This window comes from Oryza brachyantha, chromosome 3, assembly GCF_000231095.2.
Source record: "Oryza brachyantha chromosome 3, ObraRS2, whole genome shotgun sequence".
Taxonomy (NCBI): domain Eukaryota; kingdom Viridiplantae; phylum Streptophyta; class Magnoliopsida; order Poales; family Poaceae; genus Oryza; species Oryza brachyantha.
The window spans coordinates 10,873,569-10,891,950 of NC_023165.2; the positions used below are offsets into that span (position 1 = coordinate 10,873,569).

Genomic DNA, 18,382 nt, shown 5'->3' on the forward strand with positions numbered 1-18,382 from the left:
AAATACAAATATACAAATAAAATATGTCTGACAATGAATTTAGAAAACTAATTTGCTGTCATAGAGATTGCTATGTTCTTTAAAAAACTTGATTAAATTTAGGCTCTGTTTGATTGCTGGCCATACTTTATCACCACGTGTCAATAATCATTGTCAAACTTGACTAATTGATGTTATCATTTTTTTAAACATACTTAACTAGCTGATAGTATTAAATTCTTAGCCATATGTCTAAGAAAATTTTGGCACACTCGTTTGAGTCAAATTTTGGCACACTTAGTTTAAACCACGGACATGTGAGATCTAGTTTGCTGGATGAAAATTTTGTCATAACTATAGTTGTAACCAAATACCTACAAAATTTGTCTAACCTACGGCATGGTAAAATATGACAAAGTGTGGCCGGTAACCAATCACCCTCTTAACTAAGTTTGACTAAAGAAAAAAAAAGTCAAATCGTCTTATTTCTTCCATCCCAAATAAATGACTATTTTGGACCAATTTCAGATAAATTAGTGCTAATGTAAAATAGTGATTAAAAGATACGTCAACATTACTTTCCAACGGGTGTAATAACAGCGGGTGCTTCAATTTACTCTGTTTTTTTTTTCCCTTGAAGCCCTAAGTAGCCACTTATTTGGGACAAATCTTTTGATCAAATTCAAAATAATCGGGGGAGAGAGTATAATATAAAATAGAGGGAGTGGACTATTGCCACCTTCCTGACCTACTCACTAAATTAGATATTGCTCACCACCGTTAATTAGGGTGTGAAATTTCGGAATTGCCCGCCAGACTACTCCATCCATTTTAGCGATTTTTTTTTTCAAATTCAGTGAAACCTTTTGAATTTCTGAAATTATGTTTCCCTATATTCATCAAATGACACATAGGCTGGGATCTTTTATTTTAACATCTAAAAAAAGTCTAAAAATATGTTGGAATTTTGGTCTCTGAAACTCATTTTCACTCTGAAATGTGTGATTCCTACTTTTCGGGTGGTAGGAGTATAGTTTTAGTTTTAAGAATTTTTTTATATCAAGAGTGTATTTTTAAAATAGGTTTCATTATACATCTTTAATACTACTTATTTTATTTTGTTTTAGTCACAGAATCAATAGCATTTCCTTCTTGTTTTCTCCTCCTCGTTCTCACTGCACCTTAATAAAGCACACAATGTTTTTTGAACTTTCAGTACTTCATTTATCTTTTTGATTAGCTAAAATTACTGTGTTTTAGTGGTGGATCGACAACTAAAACTTCTAAAAGTAGAGAGAGTACCAGCTGGCTAGCTGTGAGTTAGTTTGTGGTTGGTCACCATCGTTTCAAGCTCGCTGAGCAAATCGAAGGCGGCAGCTCGCGCGATTAGTTGCCGGCTTTCGTCATGCATTACATAGCAAACCACATCGATCGATCCATCACTTTTAATTAGTTATTAAAATCACTTCTTTTGACAAGAAGCCCCACCTCACTCAATCCACGATCTCCATTTGCATCCACATCCAACGAATTCCCTTTGATTTTCCTACCTACCATTTCGAAACCCTGATTAATTAATTAACTGAATAAGTTCATCTTTGCTTCTTAATTACATGTGTCACAGGTACAATAGTGAGACAATGATCGTCTATATACATTCACATTAAATTAATTATCATAAATGATATCATTAACTTAAAAAAAATTAAATATTGTTATATATTCGTTCGACTACTGCTTGGACATGTACTTTTTTACAAGAAAATCTTTATCATTAGTGCAATAAATATAAAATATAAAAATAATATATTAAATATTATATAAATAACCAGATTGATAACACATTGTACAACTTATATCAAATAGACACGGCTGTCTGCACTATTCGAGTCGGCGAGGTCAACTCGGTGAGCTATATAAGCTCTCCATTTTCTTCTGCTTCCACGCACTCAAGTTTAATCAACCAGCAAACTAATTAAGTTGTCGCAGCTAATTAATTAAGCTTGTACGGTTAATTAGCCGTGTCAGCTACTAGCTAGCTAGCTAGCCCCTCTGCTATGGCGGCGTGTGCTGCGGCGGTGGCGGTGGCGTTTGCTCTGGTGGCGGCGACGACGGGCAACGCGCAGCTTGACCCCCACTTCTACGACAGCGTGTGCCCGGCGGCGCTGCCGACCATCAAGAGGGTCGTCGAGGAGGCCGTCTCGGCGGAGCCCCGCATGGGCGCCTCGCTCCTGCGCTTGCACTTCCACGACTGCTTCGTCAACGTAAAGATCTAGCACTAGCTATTGCTTAATTTGGTTGATCGATCGATCGATCGATCTGCGACGTCCATGCGTACATGCTGATCGGCAATGGCCGTGTGTGCTTGATTAGGGCTGCGACGGGTCCATCCTGCTGGACGACACGCCGTTCTTCACGGGGGAGAAGAACGCGGCGCCCAACATGAACTCCGTCCGCGGCTTCGACGTCATCGACCGCGTCAAGGACGCCGTCAACGCCGCCTGCCGCGGCAACGTCGTCTCCTGCGCCGACATCGTCGCCGTCGCTGCGCGCGACTCCATCGTCGCGGTGTGCAGCTTACTTACTTGCATTTTGATTGCACCTGGTACAAGTTAAAACCACGTAACCTAGCTAACTGGTGTTGCCGCCGGCCGGCGCCATGCATGGCGCGCGCGTACGTGTTCATGGATGCATGGTGTGCAGCTGGGAGGGCCGTCGTACCACGTGCCGCTGGGCCGGAGGGACGCGCGGACGGCGAGCCAGGCGGCGGCGAACAACAGCATCCCGGCGCCGACCTTCAACCTTGACCGCCTCGTCTCCAGCTTCGCCTCGCAGGGCCTCTCCGTGCAGGACCTCGTCCTCCTCTCCGGCGGACACACCCTGGGCTTCTCCCGCTGCACCAACTTCCGCGACCGCCTCTACAACGAGACGGCCACCCTGGACGGCTCCCTCGCGGCGTCGCTCAGGGGCCCCTGCCCGCGCACCGGCGGCGACGACAACCTCGCGCCGCTCGACCCGACGCCGGCGCGGTTCGACGGCGCGTACTACGGCTCGCTGCTGCGCGCCAGGGGCCTGCTGCACTCGGACCAGCAGCTGTTCGCCGGCGGCCTCGGCGCCACCGACGGGCTCGTCAGGTTCTACGCCTCCAACCCGGACGCGTTCCGGCGGGACTTCGCCGAGTCCATGGTGCGGATGGGCAGCCTGAGCCCGCTCGTCGGGAACCAAGGCGAGGTCCGCGTCAACTGCAGGAAAGTGAACTACTACTAGAGCAAGATGCATGGCCGGATGCTTAATCAAATGAGTCCTAAAATTCATATTTTCTCTTGTTGTTGATTGTGGCTTAGCTCTTTTAATTCATTTTGTGTGAATGGGATTTGTAAGTACAGTACTCAATGTATTTCAATGCTCTGGTGTTCTACGATTTCCGTTTCCTCTTGTAATAGAGACAATTTCAAAATTTAAATGCGCTCAGTTATTGTATGCACAGCTGACATTTTCATGGAAAAAACGAGGGAATTGATTTTTTAACCCTTCAAAAATTAGGAGCCAAGACATATAAGATATAATCCACTGTCATTAATTTATATAGTCTTATATATCATACCATGAGAGTTAACATAGTCAAAGTGATAATAAAAGAGGGAGCAGACGGAGTTACCTTAACAGAGGGAGTACTAGATCAACATTAATTTGCAGTGAGCACAGAACCACTATATACGTGGAAAAATGTGAACATTATGTGCAGTTCTACATATCTTTATCCTCTCATTTCGATCACCCTCATTTCTCGATGTATTAGCGATGCCGTTGTGTCAAAATCATGCATTTTTGATACTCCTACTTGACAACACGAAGACTGTGTTATTGTGTACACGTATGTAGACGTTTTTTTCGAACACAGTATGACCGAGAGCTCACAATGCATGCATACTATTTCTTCCCTAAGAAGACAACGTATAAACTCTACCCCTATGAGCACCTCCGAAGACTGGTCGGTCATAGATGACTCGCTGTTGATGGATACGTCATTTATAATTGAAAATACAAAGCTATTAAAATCATAGAACATTCGCTAAACCCACGATCTCAAGTATTATTAAGACTTTTGTATTCACCGTATGCAGGCGTTCTGGTGTTGCCTGCAGGTCTGTTTTGGCTTTTGTATAGGTACGTGTTCAAGGTGAAAAGAGCGCTTAGTAGGTGGACCTACCGGTTAATATATGCTATTAGTATTTGTCATCGGTATATGTACTATGACTTTGGTCCAGTAGCTGTACCTGATTGATAGCCTGATACTAACCGAGAAAGATCAGTCTACTGTCTGACTTTGAGCAGAGGAAGATAGTTACCATGCTTAACAATCACAAAGCATTCAACAAGATGCATATGGTTGGTCGGCTCTTCCCTTGGTAGGCACAACTATAAGGTGCCATAAAACGACACGCATGAGGAAAAAGTCACAAAGGAATTAAGACCCTCTTTTGTTTATAAGAAAATAGGATCTCAATTTTATAAAAGAAATCCTATCATTCCCTTTAAAATTCCTATTAATTGGACAAATCCGATTTTGTAAGAAAATGGACATCGGATTTTACCTCATTTTTCAACGTATCGTCAATCAAACGATAATTCTAATTTATTTTTGTGTTTTTAATTCCTGTAAAATTTTAATAGACATGATATTATTATGTATTTGCAATCACTAAATTTTAAATTAGGTTATTTGTGGCTAAGTTTTCTATTTCGGCTAAGTCTATTTTAAAAAAAAAGCTACGTATATCCGGTTGGATATAGACATCAAATAAAAAGTATCATTCTCTAAAAAAAATTACAATTACTAGGTGCTACGTTCCAACAGGCCCTAAGCCTTCGCACTTTTTGCTCGAAGACTTCACACACATGTGGAATACATACATATACACACATATATACACACACACACTAATTAGGCATTTTCTAGACCTCTAACGTTTACCAGAACAATCAGACCATGCATTAGACGAATAGTATTACTGGGACCATAGATCTGTGCGGATTGAGACTCCAAAATAAACTCAACTCAGTTTTCATCGATTCTCAATTTCATACTTATCAAGCATACAGAAATACTATAAGTAAGACTCCAAAACAATAACAACTCGATGTTTATTAACTACGAATTTCTGAATAACTAAACCATAAAAAAGTGTCTTTTAATATTTCAAAATATCACTAACAATATATATCCATGTAACGCACAAATTCACGACTCTAGTAGTACTACTAACCACTTAACTTATTAATCAACACTATAGTTTTATTCCCCTCAAAGAAAAATAATATAAAAAAGAAACGCTTACAGCTTTATTCGACTTTACCAACGTACACGGTAGAGACACAGTTGTTGGCACACATGTTACGTGTGCAGGCTCGCAGCCAGCTTCCGATATATCCAATGCTGTCGATCTCATCGTCAGTTCACCCTGGAGCAGTTGAGGCGGACCTGCCCCTGCGAGCCGGTGAGCACGCCGAGGCCGCCCACCTTGGCCATGGCGGCGGCGAAGTCGGAGAAGAACTGCGCGGAGTTGGAGGCGTAGTTGCGGACGAAGGCGTCGGTGCCGGTGCCGTCGCCGGCGTAGAGCTGCTGGTCGGAGTGGAGGAGGCCCCTGCCGAGCATCAGGTCCCTGAAGAAGGCGTTGTCGAAGGCGTTGGGCGTGGAGTCGAGCGCGCCCAGGTTGGCGTTGCCGCCGGCCTGCGGGCAGCTGCCCCGGAGCGCCGCCGCGAACGCCGAGTCGATGTTGGTCTCGCCGTAGATCCGCGACCGGAAGTTGGTGCACTGCGCCGCACCGATCGTGTGCCCTCCTGTATATATATACCGCAGCACAGTAGCAATATGTCAGCATTTTGCTATTGCTATTGACCAAACGTTTGATTTTTTTTTCTGATGTCAAACCATGGGTAATGTATGGAGGCCTAGGGGAGGGCGTGCACGTATTTATATTATCATCCAACGGTACGGTAGAGATACAGTTGACTGGATTTGAATGCTAGAATTAAAATTTTTAAACATTTAATCAGTAGGCGGACCCATATGTCAGCAGCTAAGGTAGGAAAAATTGTCCCGTAATAAGAAATGAAACACTCTCTACCCAACCGTTTTGTGAAAAAAAAAGTTCAGTTAATAGCTTAAAAATCTATTAACATGTGCGTGTATTGCAACGTACCTATACAGGTAAGTTGGACGAACCTGTAAAATCGGTGATATGCTGAGAGTTGGGAGTGTGGATCGAGCAACTGTTTTTTCATTAACCATTTTTTATTTCTCTTAAGATATATAATAATTATTTATATTGTCTATATAATTAGGTAGCTAAATATGAACTAAACCTCAATCCCTATGTATGGTTTGTCTCTTCACTTCAATTTCAAATTTCTAGAATTCTACTATTTTCCTCCCAAAATATAGAAACTTTTGTGCGTGACCAAATACATAGCCAAAAATTACTATATTTTAAACATAGGTAGTAGTTAATAATTACAAGATAGATAATTCATTTAACATTTTGCTAGGATCTAATTTTGTGTATGATTTTTACCTATATATCTAGATTTTTAGCTCGGATGGCGCTCATATTTATGCTTAGTATGCGGTACGTATATCTGTATACTTATTTATTTTGTATTATCATGTGTTTTTTATGTTGACATGATATATTTACTACCTATAAAAAATCTTGATATTATCTATATACTTTTATTATATTTTCATTGTAATTATTAATACTTCATAATATAAGACTTTCTAATATTTATTAATATATATGCTAATGAATATATACATAGCTACCAACATTATATATTATTTAATAGATAAATAATAATATGATAGGGTCAAAACGTTTTATAATATAAAACGGAGAGATCAGGTCAAATTGGTCCCTGGTGGTTAGAACCTGGCTTCGTCGCTGTACGCCACCGTGTTATCACCGGAAGCCAAGATCCACAGACGCCTCGTCACGGCGATCGGTGGCCTTGCCGAGGATGTTTCGGCTGCAGGCGAGCGTGGCGTGGGCACGAACCCGCACCTCACGATGACACCACGCGACGCCTGCGTCGATCCCCACTCTACTCGACTCCTGCTTCGATGCCCACAAGCTTTTCCCCCCTTTTTTTGTTTGTTTGTTTGTTTGTTGCCTATCCTAGCAGCAGCAGCAGCGTCGTTCATCAGAGGCCGAGCACGGCAACTTGGTCCCACGTCCTGTCCTGAGTTGCCGCAACGTACTAACGATTAATCTGCTTTGTACTAGTCCGAAATCACAAGCAGCTAGCTGGTGCAAGAAGTGGTGGTGGATTAGTGGAGTCGGGGAAAGAAAGCATATATGTAGCTAGACATGTATTATATTTGGTACCGACATGACACTAACATATATCAGCCAAAACCAACAAAGTCTCAAAACATCCCAACGAATATTAGAGACCTGGTACCGGTCCACGTATCACCGACACAGTATACCACCCAATCCCATCTAGCAGTAGAAAACTAGTTTACCAGTTTATCTAGAGCGAGGCTGTAAAACTGGCCAATAATATTTTTGGAACCGATGTGAGTTGGTCACCTGTCAGAGTGTGTGCAGCCTCAGCCAGCAAAGGAGGGACTTCACCGACATTGAGCAAGAAATTAAGCAACAACGGTGGTTGACTTAGGTGTTTTTTTGATCTAGAGATTTTTTTTAATCTATTGTCACATCAAATGTTTGAATGTTAATTAAGAGTATTAAATATAGACTAATAACAAAACTAATTGCATAAATAAAGGTTATTTCATTAGATAAAATTTTTAAGCCTAATTAATCTACGATTAGCAAATGTTTACTGTAGCATCACATTTGCTAATCATGAACTAATTAGACTTAACAGATTCGTCTCGCGAAATAGTCCAGAGTATGAGGTGTGTTTTATTAATAGTCTATATTTAATATTTCTAATTAGTATCTAAATATTCGACAGAGACTTTGGTGGAACCAAACAGCCCCTTAGACAGATGATCTGACAACCCGGTTTTCCCACGGCACTAGTGTGCAGATTAGCTATATATGGAGCTAGGTTTGGATATTCGGGTAGCGTAGGGTACAGGTGTTGGTTACTCGGTCAATTCAGTGAACAAATCCTAGCAATGAAAAGGATTTATAGGAAACACTAAGAAACGAATGTGTCTCATTCGAGTGGACAAATATGTTTTTTTGTTATGAAAGGTGACCGATTTATTTTTCTAACAAATATAATACATTTTAAATTAGCCTTTTGGCCTTACCTTATAATTAATATTAATATTGCTCCAGCATATATCCAACATTTGGTACTTATATATACTTTTCAATCGAAACTAAGAAGAAATATTCATGAACACATATACGAGTATTGACAAATCTAAATTGCGTTTCGAACATAGGAAATTCACACCAAGATTGTTGACTGGCAAAGTCGATCAATTTTGCTGTCGAAAGTTTTAAGCAGAACTAATTAATGATATATCACCGTCTTGTCCTTCATTCTCTTTAGGAAAAAATAACTAGAGAAAATATATAATACGACTGGGATTGAATGAACTACCTGCAGCCAAAATGGCTACAAGTCAGAGAGCGTGTAAAATTGGGGGCCGAATGAGTTATCAAAAGAAAAGGCTATGTCAACAAAAATCCTACGTGTAGCACAGAGAAAAACAGCAGCTAGCTACTCCATCTCAATGCTAGGCCTAGTATATATGTACGCAAATGTAGATTAAAAAAAATTAAATGAAGACGGGTTATAAACTTATAATTGGTTAAGATAACAAAGAAGGGGGCAGAAATATTCACTGTGGGATGGAGAGATTATAAGTTATCTACTTACCTGAGAGTACAACCATTTCGCTGGAGTTGAATCCTCTCCTGGCGAAGGTGGTGACGAGGTTACCCAGGTTGGTGGTCGGAGCAGGGAGGTCGATGTTCGCCTGCATTTGGACCGCCGTCGTGCCGTCCCTCCTCCCCAGCAGCACCGGGTACGACGGCCCTCCTAGCTGCACATATATGCATCCACGTACACAAATGTTACTAGTTTGCCTATATTCACCTATTTAACTGACTTTAATGTGATGTTTAACTAAAGTAAAAGAAAATCAATTTTTATACTCTGGCTAGACTTCAATCTACATTCGACATTTTAACTTTTTATGACTCTTATGATTATTGATAACAGATTTATTCTAATCTCATATACCATAGACACACAACGACTCATATATTGTAAACAATGAATAGCAAATCTTATACCGCTTGTAAGAGTGAAAAAAAAATTAAATTGCCCAGCTGGGAGGGAGGGGTCTCGAGCCGTTGGTGGTGGGCTTATTATTTTACGTACGGCGACGACGGAGTCGCGGGCGGCGACGGCGAGGATGTCGGCGCAGGAGACGGTCTGCCTGCAGGAGGCCTCGAGCTGCGACTTGATGGTGTCGACGACGTCGAGGCCCCTCAGCGAGTTGGCGTTGGGGAACGCGCCCTGCTCCCCGCTGAAGTTGGGCGCGTCCGCCAGCAGCACCGACGCGTCGCATCCCTGTCACCGCAACAACCACCAACCATGCCATGCATCACTTAGCGGGTGTTTACTTTTTATTTCAACGTGTCACATTAGACGTTTGACCAAATGTTAGAAGGGGTTATTGGATAAGAATAAAAAAGAATTTCACGGCTGGCATTGAAACCGCGAGACGAATCTTTTGAGTCTAATTAATCTATCATTAGCGCATGTGGGTTACTGTAGCACTTATAGCTAATCATGTACTAACTAGGCTCAAAAGATTCGTCTCGTGATTTCTCACATAACCGTACAATTAGTTTTTCGATTTATCTATGTTTAACACTCTATTTAGATGTCCAAAAATTTGATATGATGTTTTTGACAAAAAAAATTTTGGAAACTACACAGGGCATCAGATATATATGCGCCAAAAAACAAAAGACAAAAACAAAAAACCCTTCTTCTGATCACCGTACCATGCATGCATACTGATAGTGTAATAAAAGCTGTAAATGCCTTAAAACCACGTCGTCATGGCTAGCCACTTGATCATGCTTACCCCCTTAGTTTAAAGAAGAAATCAATTTCCTTTCAACGAATTTGGATAACTGGATATATAAATTTATTATAGAATTTTCTTTATTTTGGAACGGAGGGAGTATGAGTTACTCCCTCCATTTTATAACGCAAGAGGTTTGACTTTTTTACTTGCAATGTTTAACCATTTATCTTATTCAAAAAATTATATATAAAAATATTATTTATTTTGCTTGTGAATTTAATCATCTATAGTTAGAGAATCATAATTACATGCATATTGTATACTCCGTCCTTTTGCATAGTTGCTATCATTTTGTTCGAGACCGAGGTCAAATTTTTAAAACTTTCAGTACCAGTATATAACTATTAAAATATTTAGTTACTAAACATAAGTACATGTATAGATTATTCTTAAAAAAATACTTTAATAATACTAAACACATTTATTTACTCTTTGTATTTATTCAAAACGACATGAATTATTAAGCTAGAGAGACTGACATTATTAAGATCCGCAGAGAATGCATGAGTTATTATCTAGTATCAGAGAGACGATGAGCTAGTGGTGACACTTGCTTGGACAAAGCAGTCGTGGAAATGGAGCCGGAGCAGGGAGGCGCCCATCCGGGTCTCCCTGGCCACCGCCGCGTTCACGGCGCTCCTGATTATCGACAGCGCCCTCGGGCACGACGAGTCGTAGAACGTCGCCGACAGCTGAGCCGACGCCGCCGCGGCCATGCCCAGCACCACCACGACGATGGCCGTCACGACGACGGAACAGGAAGAAGCCATGGCCGATCGGTCACTCGAGCTAGGCTAGCGCTTTCAGCTTTACTTTAGCTTGCATTGGCATGCACACTACACACATATATATAGCCACTTTTTTGGCACATCGCCACACCCCTTCGAGCTTAACTAGCTAGTATTAACCATCTGTAATTACGTGCTAATTATTGCACGTCTCGTGAGCAGCAGAAACGCCCAAGCTAGTCTCTGTGGCCCTCAGGCTGTCTGGAAGCTAGCTTAGCTCTAGCTGATTAGTTAACTTGTCCACCGCTGCATGCATGTTCAGATCCTTCTGCACCTGGAAACTCGAAAGATGCATTTATGGAACGACATCGTGGTCTTAATCAATGACGGCCTGTAATAAACCATGATAGATCGTACGCAGCGACGCATCAATCATGCGCACGCACGCACGTTTCCTTCAAAACATGGGCATGCATAACCTTTGGCCCTAATCTGAATTAGTTGGCACAAACTGTACAGTGATCGATGGCTCAAAGTACCTTCAGAATATGCAGTTAATTAATTGAGGCACTGGAAGTGATCAGTAGGTAAATTGTCTTGGCGGTGCTGGAGAGACCCCATGTGCCTGCCTGTCTGTACATATGCAATAATAGATACGAACATATGCAATAAATCATGATATGTACATTCAATAATTCAGCCTTTGATAATTAAGGGCCAATGATCAATCCAAAATTGGAGCAGATATGTTCACGATTATAACGTGGATCTTCTCATCTAAGAACAAAACTAAGAATGAGTGTCACTACTTAAAGAAACACATTTGTGCCGGTGGACAAAATGCATTTTCCGAGACAGGCCATGCTTCGTCTATCAAAACGACTGAGAAATGTTCATTTTCATGTACTATCCCCTGTAAAGATCTAGTTGGTGAAAACATTTGTAATTAATGAATTTTGTCCAATCATGAGATCTGATGTACACTGTAACAGGGAACCTGACCAGTCTCTCTTTGTGATCTTCTCCTGGCCTAAATCTCCGTTCGCGCTTGTTGGCAGCCAGCTCAGTGTTGGCTTGTATCATCTAAATAACGAACAAATTAGACAGCTTAACAAGAAACAGTACTCGTACTCTGTTTCAGTATAGGGACATCCTTGCCGGCATGCATCCCTAGCGGTTCGGACCCAAGAGACCAATGTCACAATGCTGCATACTTAAGCATCTCCAAGAGATGTCTAAAATTGATTCCTAAAACTGAGTTTTAGGAATTGGACTAAAAAATATATCTTCAACAGGTTACCAAATACATTCTTAATATTTACACATTCCTAAAATTAACTCTCTTATAGCCTAAATTTAAGACAAAAATATGTGTTCCCAATACAACTTATTCAGTTTTAGATATCTGTTGGATGAACCTAAAATATTAGCATTCTCTTGATTGGTTGATTGCCTTTAATTACATCCACGCCCATGACAGTCACAGCTAATCCGATAGACATATATTACTCATGTGGATTACCATGAATTAATTGAGAATCCCCGTTGAATTCACAAGACATTTTGCTCTCATGTATCGAAACACCATTGATATAGGAGTACTGACAAAATACACCGCATATACTTAACTAGAAGACTAATGAGTAACTTACAGAATGCCATCCTAAACCGAATCATACCTGACCGACAGGAGGTTTGGTGTCGCTGCTCCAGGTCGAAACACAGAGCACTCGGCAACGTCTGGAACTATATTATCAGGAAGGTGCGAGAGTAGCTAAGCATAGCAAATGCTGTGCAACAGCTAAGAGATAATAACACATGTTTACCAAGAGGAAGCTCTTCTAATATATGAAAATTTCCTACAGTTAACATTCTGCTCGATAGATAGGATTTGGTGATGCGAAACATGGCAAAAATTAAACAGGTCCATCCCAGGCTGCCGCATGGAATTCACAATTTAGTTTTAGCGTAAACACTACAACATGTACCACATGTAGACATTTAAAGAGTTTAAGTACCCTGTCTGGTCAGTATCTTCTGATGTCCTTTGGAGGCTTGAAATTGATAGGATGGGTCTCTGGCGTGGCTGTCAAATCTTCTTTCCACATTTTTATTGTCTTATCAGCTTCGCATGTCACAAGTCTTGAGCCACTGACATCGTATGAAAGGGCATATATGCATGCCTCACTCTCCAGTGATCCTACAATTGGGCATCAGATTAATTAAGGCGGACGATTAGTGACAGTTAAAGAAGCATCCTAACAACCAACACATGATGCAAATCAATACTTACCAGGTTGGACTATGGTCTGATCTTGTTGGAAGTTATGGCCACTCTTCCAATCCCAAAACCACAGACTCCCATTATCCCCTGCACACAATATTAGAACTTCATACTATGATCGGCAAACAGTAAGTAGCAGCCAGCAAGTATGGCATAGACAATGCAGCGGGTACTAAATATATTAGAACCATCAATTTTTAATAAACTAAATTGGCTCCAACTATGCATACCTCCAGTTGCTAAGACACCATCTTCATTTACAGCCATTGAGTTTATGATGGTTTTCTGCTGTGACCTGAAAGGTGACAAGCCGTAACATGTTTCAGTGGAATGTTTACACAACCTCCTAGCTGATGTTTGTTTACAACACTGAGAAAAGCCTTTGAAATGAGAGCATAACTCCCTATCCACCCCAGGACATCATGTCCAGCAGCTAACATTATAAAGGTATCTGAATATGATTTTTTTTTTTTTTTTGCACTCGAGCACATCATGTACCTCCACTCAAACCCTGTTACTGTTTCAAAACACATTCTCCCGCTAAATAAGTCAGGGTGCATGATTTAAGTCTAAACTGAAGTCACCAAACATGCCAAAGAGAAAAAAAGGATATTTCATAAAGAACTCGGTAAAAAGTAAATGTTATACAACATGATTGTTCAAAGGTTTTTAAAACTAGGTAACAAAACTACACATCACAAATTTTCAAACCAAGTATGAGCTTAGTGCAATTGATAATTTTTACAGTCTAGGTAGAACAAATAGCCTGTCTGATTCTCACCTTAAACTAACGCATTTCCTCGTAAATATAAGGTTAGAAGTTAAAAGAAGAAACAAGTTCAGAATATTGAACTCCCAAGCAAAGCTTGTACTAGAAGCTACATGAGCTTCAAATCAAGCATTCAATCATTTTATAATGCGGAATACAACATGTCAATGTTCTAAATTACACAGAAATAAATCACAAAGACTGTTAATATCATAAATAATGTGAAAAGAATACATACAGCATGTTATGTAGAAATTCGCCTTTGGGCAGGCTAAACTTCTTTATATTGTCCGCTGATGCAGATGCAAACGATTTCCTGCCCAAGAAAAAAATATAAATATTTCCAGCAGTTTAGGTTATATGAAAAGATATGTAATGATGTATGGAAACTGACTCTTTTGGGTGCAGTGCCATAGCCCGAACAGATTTCTTATGATGTGTAAGAGTACACATAGTCCTCCCTATAGAAAAAAAAACTGTAAGGGAAACATTTAACAAGAAACCACTCAGATAACAGTCAAATTTGATAGTAAAATTACCAGCTACAAGGTCCCAGAACTTGATGGTTGAATCATGTGAGCCAGTGACAACTTGTGGATCCTGAAACAAATAAATACAAGATTAGTTTTTTTCAAAGAATGATATGCTAGTATGCAATAGTATAAAGAAACTACCCAAAACAAGCAATAACCTCAATGTATAAGATAAATGTGTTCAAGATCATTCTTCAATAGTTTACTCATTGATATTTTTAAAAGAAAACTCAGCTGGTCTGTAATTGCGATATGAATAAGAATGGGCCATAACAGGGCTAACAAGAAAGGCTTCAACTAAGGAAAATATTGATTTGCAAAACTGGACACTACTAATAAGCTATGAAAGGTTCAAATGTCTTACCGTAGGACGAGCAAACACTGAGCATACAGTATTATCATGACCAGTTAACGCAGAAACATGTGCTTTCGTTCGAATGTCCCAGACCTGTGTATGCCGGTTAGCAAAATCAGAACCTTAGTGCATCATATACTAATAATTGTGCATAATCTGCTTTGCAATAGGTGATTACATACCCTACAAACTGAATCACGACCACCGGTCAGCAGTATATCAATTGTTGGATGGAGAGCAAGACAGTAAACACCACTCAAATGCCCATGGTAAGACCTAATAACCTTAACAAGGAAAATAGACAAAAGGTTATGAGAATGCCAATATGTCCTGTATACTGCAATCTATCAAACAGTGTTAACCTTGTTTTGTTCAAGATCCCAACATTTTACTTGTTTGTCATCACCAGCAGAAAATAAATATGTGTGCCGTTGGCTCACAGCAAGCCCTACAATAATGCACATCGAATTTGTCAATTAGTGAATTTATAGAATAAAACAAAGTTAGTTCAAGGCTGCTAAACAGACCCTGTTAACAAAGGCCAAGAAAAACATACCACGAATTTGTTCAATATGGCCAGTCAGTGTAAGCTTCAGCGTTCCTGATGCAAGGTCCCATATCTACAAGAAGACAGAATCACATGGTGGATAAATTAACAGGATTTATAATAGCTTTACTTGTTGGGGGAAGTTGGGTTGTTAGCTTAATTTGCTAGCAAACAAGAAGGAAGAAGAACAAAGATATGGCCTGGTTTTTCTATAAGGCGTATCATCAAATCATTTAGAAGAAACATTGAAAACTCGATGGACAAATAAACTCAGATGACAGGACCAGAAAACTTCATAAAAGATAAAAACAAACACCTGGCGTGGAGCTAAAACTAGCACTTAAAACAAATTAGGGTGATGGAGGAGACAAACTAAAGTTGTGATATGAAACATAAGATGCGCTGACACTTTGCCAAACTGCCATTCCTATGTTGGATATGTATATCATAGAAATAAGTTTAAAGAAAAAGGGAAATGTGCGTTCATGTACAAGCAGAATGCAAGTCTCAGAAAATAATACTACCTCCATTTCATATTGTACGACTAGATTCATCTATACATCAATGCATATTGTTTCTAAATATTTTTAGATTCATTAGCATCCATACGAATCTATGCAATGCTAGACAGTCTTACATTTTGAAACGAAGGTAGTACTTTATTGTGTCTATGGCTATGGCCCTAGCCCCACTTGCCTAATTGTCATACCATGCGATCTTTTGCTGAACTTAGGGAACGTATAGATAAGATAATCCAGCAAAATGGAAAATATACCAGGATTTCAGATGTATGACACACAACATCTATAAACTAAGACTTAGAATATACAATGTAAAAAAATCGAGAACATACTGGAACACTAAATGTAGAAGGTGAGAGATAGAATAAACTACAGGAGTGCAGGCTGTAGAGCTCACCTTAATTGTCCTGTCGGCAGAACCCGTACAGAACCATTCATTACTTGGATCAAATGCGATAGATCGCACCCATCCCAAGTGACCACTGATCACCTGCATACATTTAGAGAAACCATTAGCACAAATTATAGCCAAAACTAGAAAATCGAGCACACAATGAAAAAAAATAAATTACCCTATAATTCTTCCAAGGAGCATGCCATACAGGCCGTGGCCATCTACTAGGTATCCTTTCCATAAGTGCAGATGTAGAGAATCTGAAAGAGATATAAGCCATTAGAAACTTAAATTTCAGAAATAGTTAGAATCTTTTTCAACTTATTCTATTATCATGGATGATAAAGGCTTACTAGTGTGACTAGTGTGAGGGGAGCTTGGTTTTCCACTTCACTGCCATGTCTCACAGGAATTATAGTCTAACTTTTTCTTGTAATATTTAGCTCTACTTTGACCCATACTTGAAAACAATTAAGGATATGTTTGAATGTCTTAGGCGTGCATGAAGCAGAAACTTTTGGCTTAGCTGGTTCCCATCCAGTTTGCTAGATCCTGGTTTGGGGGGCTGAAATTTCTTAGCCTTTCTTGGCATCACACTACACATGCCCTTAAGAGCCTGGGAAGCACCTAAACAATAATAGAATCCCAACACGTTGGCACAACATTTTCTATAACAACCACATCAAGTTCTCAAAGTTATACCAAGAACCACCCAAATATCCAATAATTCACCAAAATACTAGTTCGAGGGCTATGGGGAATGCCACAAGCTAGGTTTTCAAAGTTTAAATTGAGGGCATTTCTGTTTTTGGTTTAGCCACACTGGGAACCATCAAGGTGTTTGAGGTGCATGTCAACAATAAAAGCAAAGATAAGTGAACAAACCTGTCAGATGACCCAGAAATCGACAGGGTTGTATTCTTGCCTGGTATTGTCGAATCCCTAAAAATCAAAAAAGGAACTTCTCAGTGCCTACAATTAAGAATAGAGTAAACAAGTTACAGTCAAGAAAATTATGGATGGTCTTACGGTGCTTTGGGGAGCATATGTGGTGCAGGAACAATAGCAGTACTGTTGCTGCCTTTGTTATCAGCATCTTTGACACCTTGTGTTCCTGACAAGATATTTGTAAGCTCAATTAAAATGTAAAAACAATCAGTTTTCAACACAGCTTGCTATGCTTATATCAGGTGTCTCGATTTTTGCAGCACAAATCATCTAATACATTTCTGTACTAGTACGGTAATTGCTCAAAAGCACCATCAGATTTCACCTATGTAAAACAGAAGATAGAACAAACGGGCAGCAGATTTTACCTGGAAGTGCCAATGCAGTCGAAGTTGCTGCAACACTCTTCACCTGTTCCCGGCCCTGATCTGTTGGCAGGTTCTTCACCGCGCTGTACTCTGCATTCACCTGCAAGATACAACATCACCATCAAGTTTCGGGGCTTCATCAATTAAGCAAATAAAGATGGAATCTAGCAAGCGGAGATCAACAGAGACGTGCGAACAGACCTTGCAGCTGACACGAACCTGCTTGCTGCCGTCCGCGACACCAGCCAAAGGGGAAAACAGTTAGTAACAGTGCGTTAGGGTTCTGGGGTTAACAATGGGCAGGGAGGGAGGGGAGGGGAGCCCGCACGCTGGATTACCTCTCCTGGTCGGGAGTGAAGAGGAGGGAGTGGGTGGGCGCGAAGAGGTCGTGGGAGCGCTTCAGCGACTTGAGGCTCAGCTTCTTCAGCGACTGCGGCTCCACCGGCTCCCCCGTCGCCGCCGTCGCCATGACTCACAGCACCTTCCGACGGCAAAAAAAACGCACACAGCATGACAGATTTGAGCTAATAAACTCTACTGAGATGCTAGTAGACGCTTAGGGTTTGCCGCTTACCGGTGAAGGCGCCGGAGCGCGCGCAGGAGACGGCTTCCTCTCCCCTTACGCCCGCGTGCACCTGCAGATCCAAGCTGCCTCTCTCTCCTCCTGGTCGGTCACGTCCGTTCCCCCGGCCGCCGCTGCCGCCGGTGATGTCGCCGAAGGATCGATGCGTGGAAGCAAGCAACGGTGACGGCGCTTCGCGAACCGCGAGTAGGCGAAGAGGGGATCGGGCGAGGCGGCCTCGGCGAGGTGTTCAAGTGGGCCGGAGTAACCGGCCCACCAACGAGACGGCCCATCAAAGATC

At 40.9% G+C, this 18,382-nt stretch overlaps 3 protein-coding genes across 3 annotated transcripts; 1 reads left to right on the top strand and 2 right to left on the bottom strand.

The window, feature by feature from the left end:
• Positions 1-1,953: 1,953 nt before the first annotated feature.
• On the top strand, positions 1,954-3,471 carry LOC102718331 (peroxidase P7-like). The gene is made up of 3 exons (XM_040522323.1): positions 1,954-2,243; positions 2,353-2,547; positions 2,683-3,471. The coding sequence occupies exons 1-3, from the start codon at positions 2,037-2,039 to the stop codon at positions 3,244-3,246; spliced, it is 966 nt and encodes a 321-aa protein (XP_040378257.1). The 5' UTR covers positions 1,954-2,036; the 3' UTR covers positions 3,247-3,471.
• A 1,939-nt stretch (positions 3,472-5,410) lies between these two features.
• Positions 5,411-10,866, bottom strand: LOC121053864 (peroxidase 2-like). The gene is made up of 4 exons (XM_040522111.1): positions 10,627-10,866; positions 9,355-9,546; positions 8,848-9,013; positions 5,411-5,820 (listed from the first exon to the last, which is right to left on the bottom strand). The coding sequence occupies exons 1-4, from the start codon at positions 10,840-10,842 to the stop codon at positions 5,432-5,434; spliced, it is 963 nt and encodes a 320-aa protein (XP_040378045.1). The 5' UTR covers positions 10,843-10,866; the 3' UTR covers positions 5,411-5,431.
• A 1,755-nt stretch (positions 10,867-12,621) lies between these two features.
• LOC102715539 (protein pleiotropic regulatory locus 1-like) lies at positions 12,622-18,291 on the bottom strand. The gene is made up of 18 exons (XM_040522694.1): positions 18,094-18,291; positions 17,858-18,000; positions 17,721-17,745; positions 17,520-17,619; positions 17,233-17,317; positions 17,089-17,145; positions 16,382-16,463; positions 16,207-16,299; positions 15,298-15,361; positions 15,104-15,189; positions 14,924-15,025; positions 14,751-14,834; positions 14,393-14,453; positions 14,248-14,314; positions 14,092-14,169; positions 13,315-13,379; positions 13,094-13,171; positions 12,622-13,000 (listed from the first exon to the last, which is right to left on the bottom strand). Exons 2-18 carry the CDS (start codon positions 17,986-17,988, stop codon positions 12,828-12,830), a joined length of 1,431 nt encoding a protein of 476 aa, XP_040378628.1. The 5' UTR covers positions 17,989-18,000; positions 18,094-18,291; the 3' UTR covers positions 12,622-12,827.
• Between the last annotated feature and the right edge of the window lie 91 nt (positions 18,292-18,382).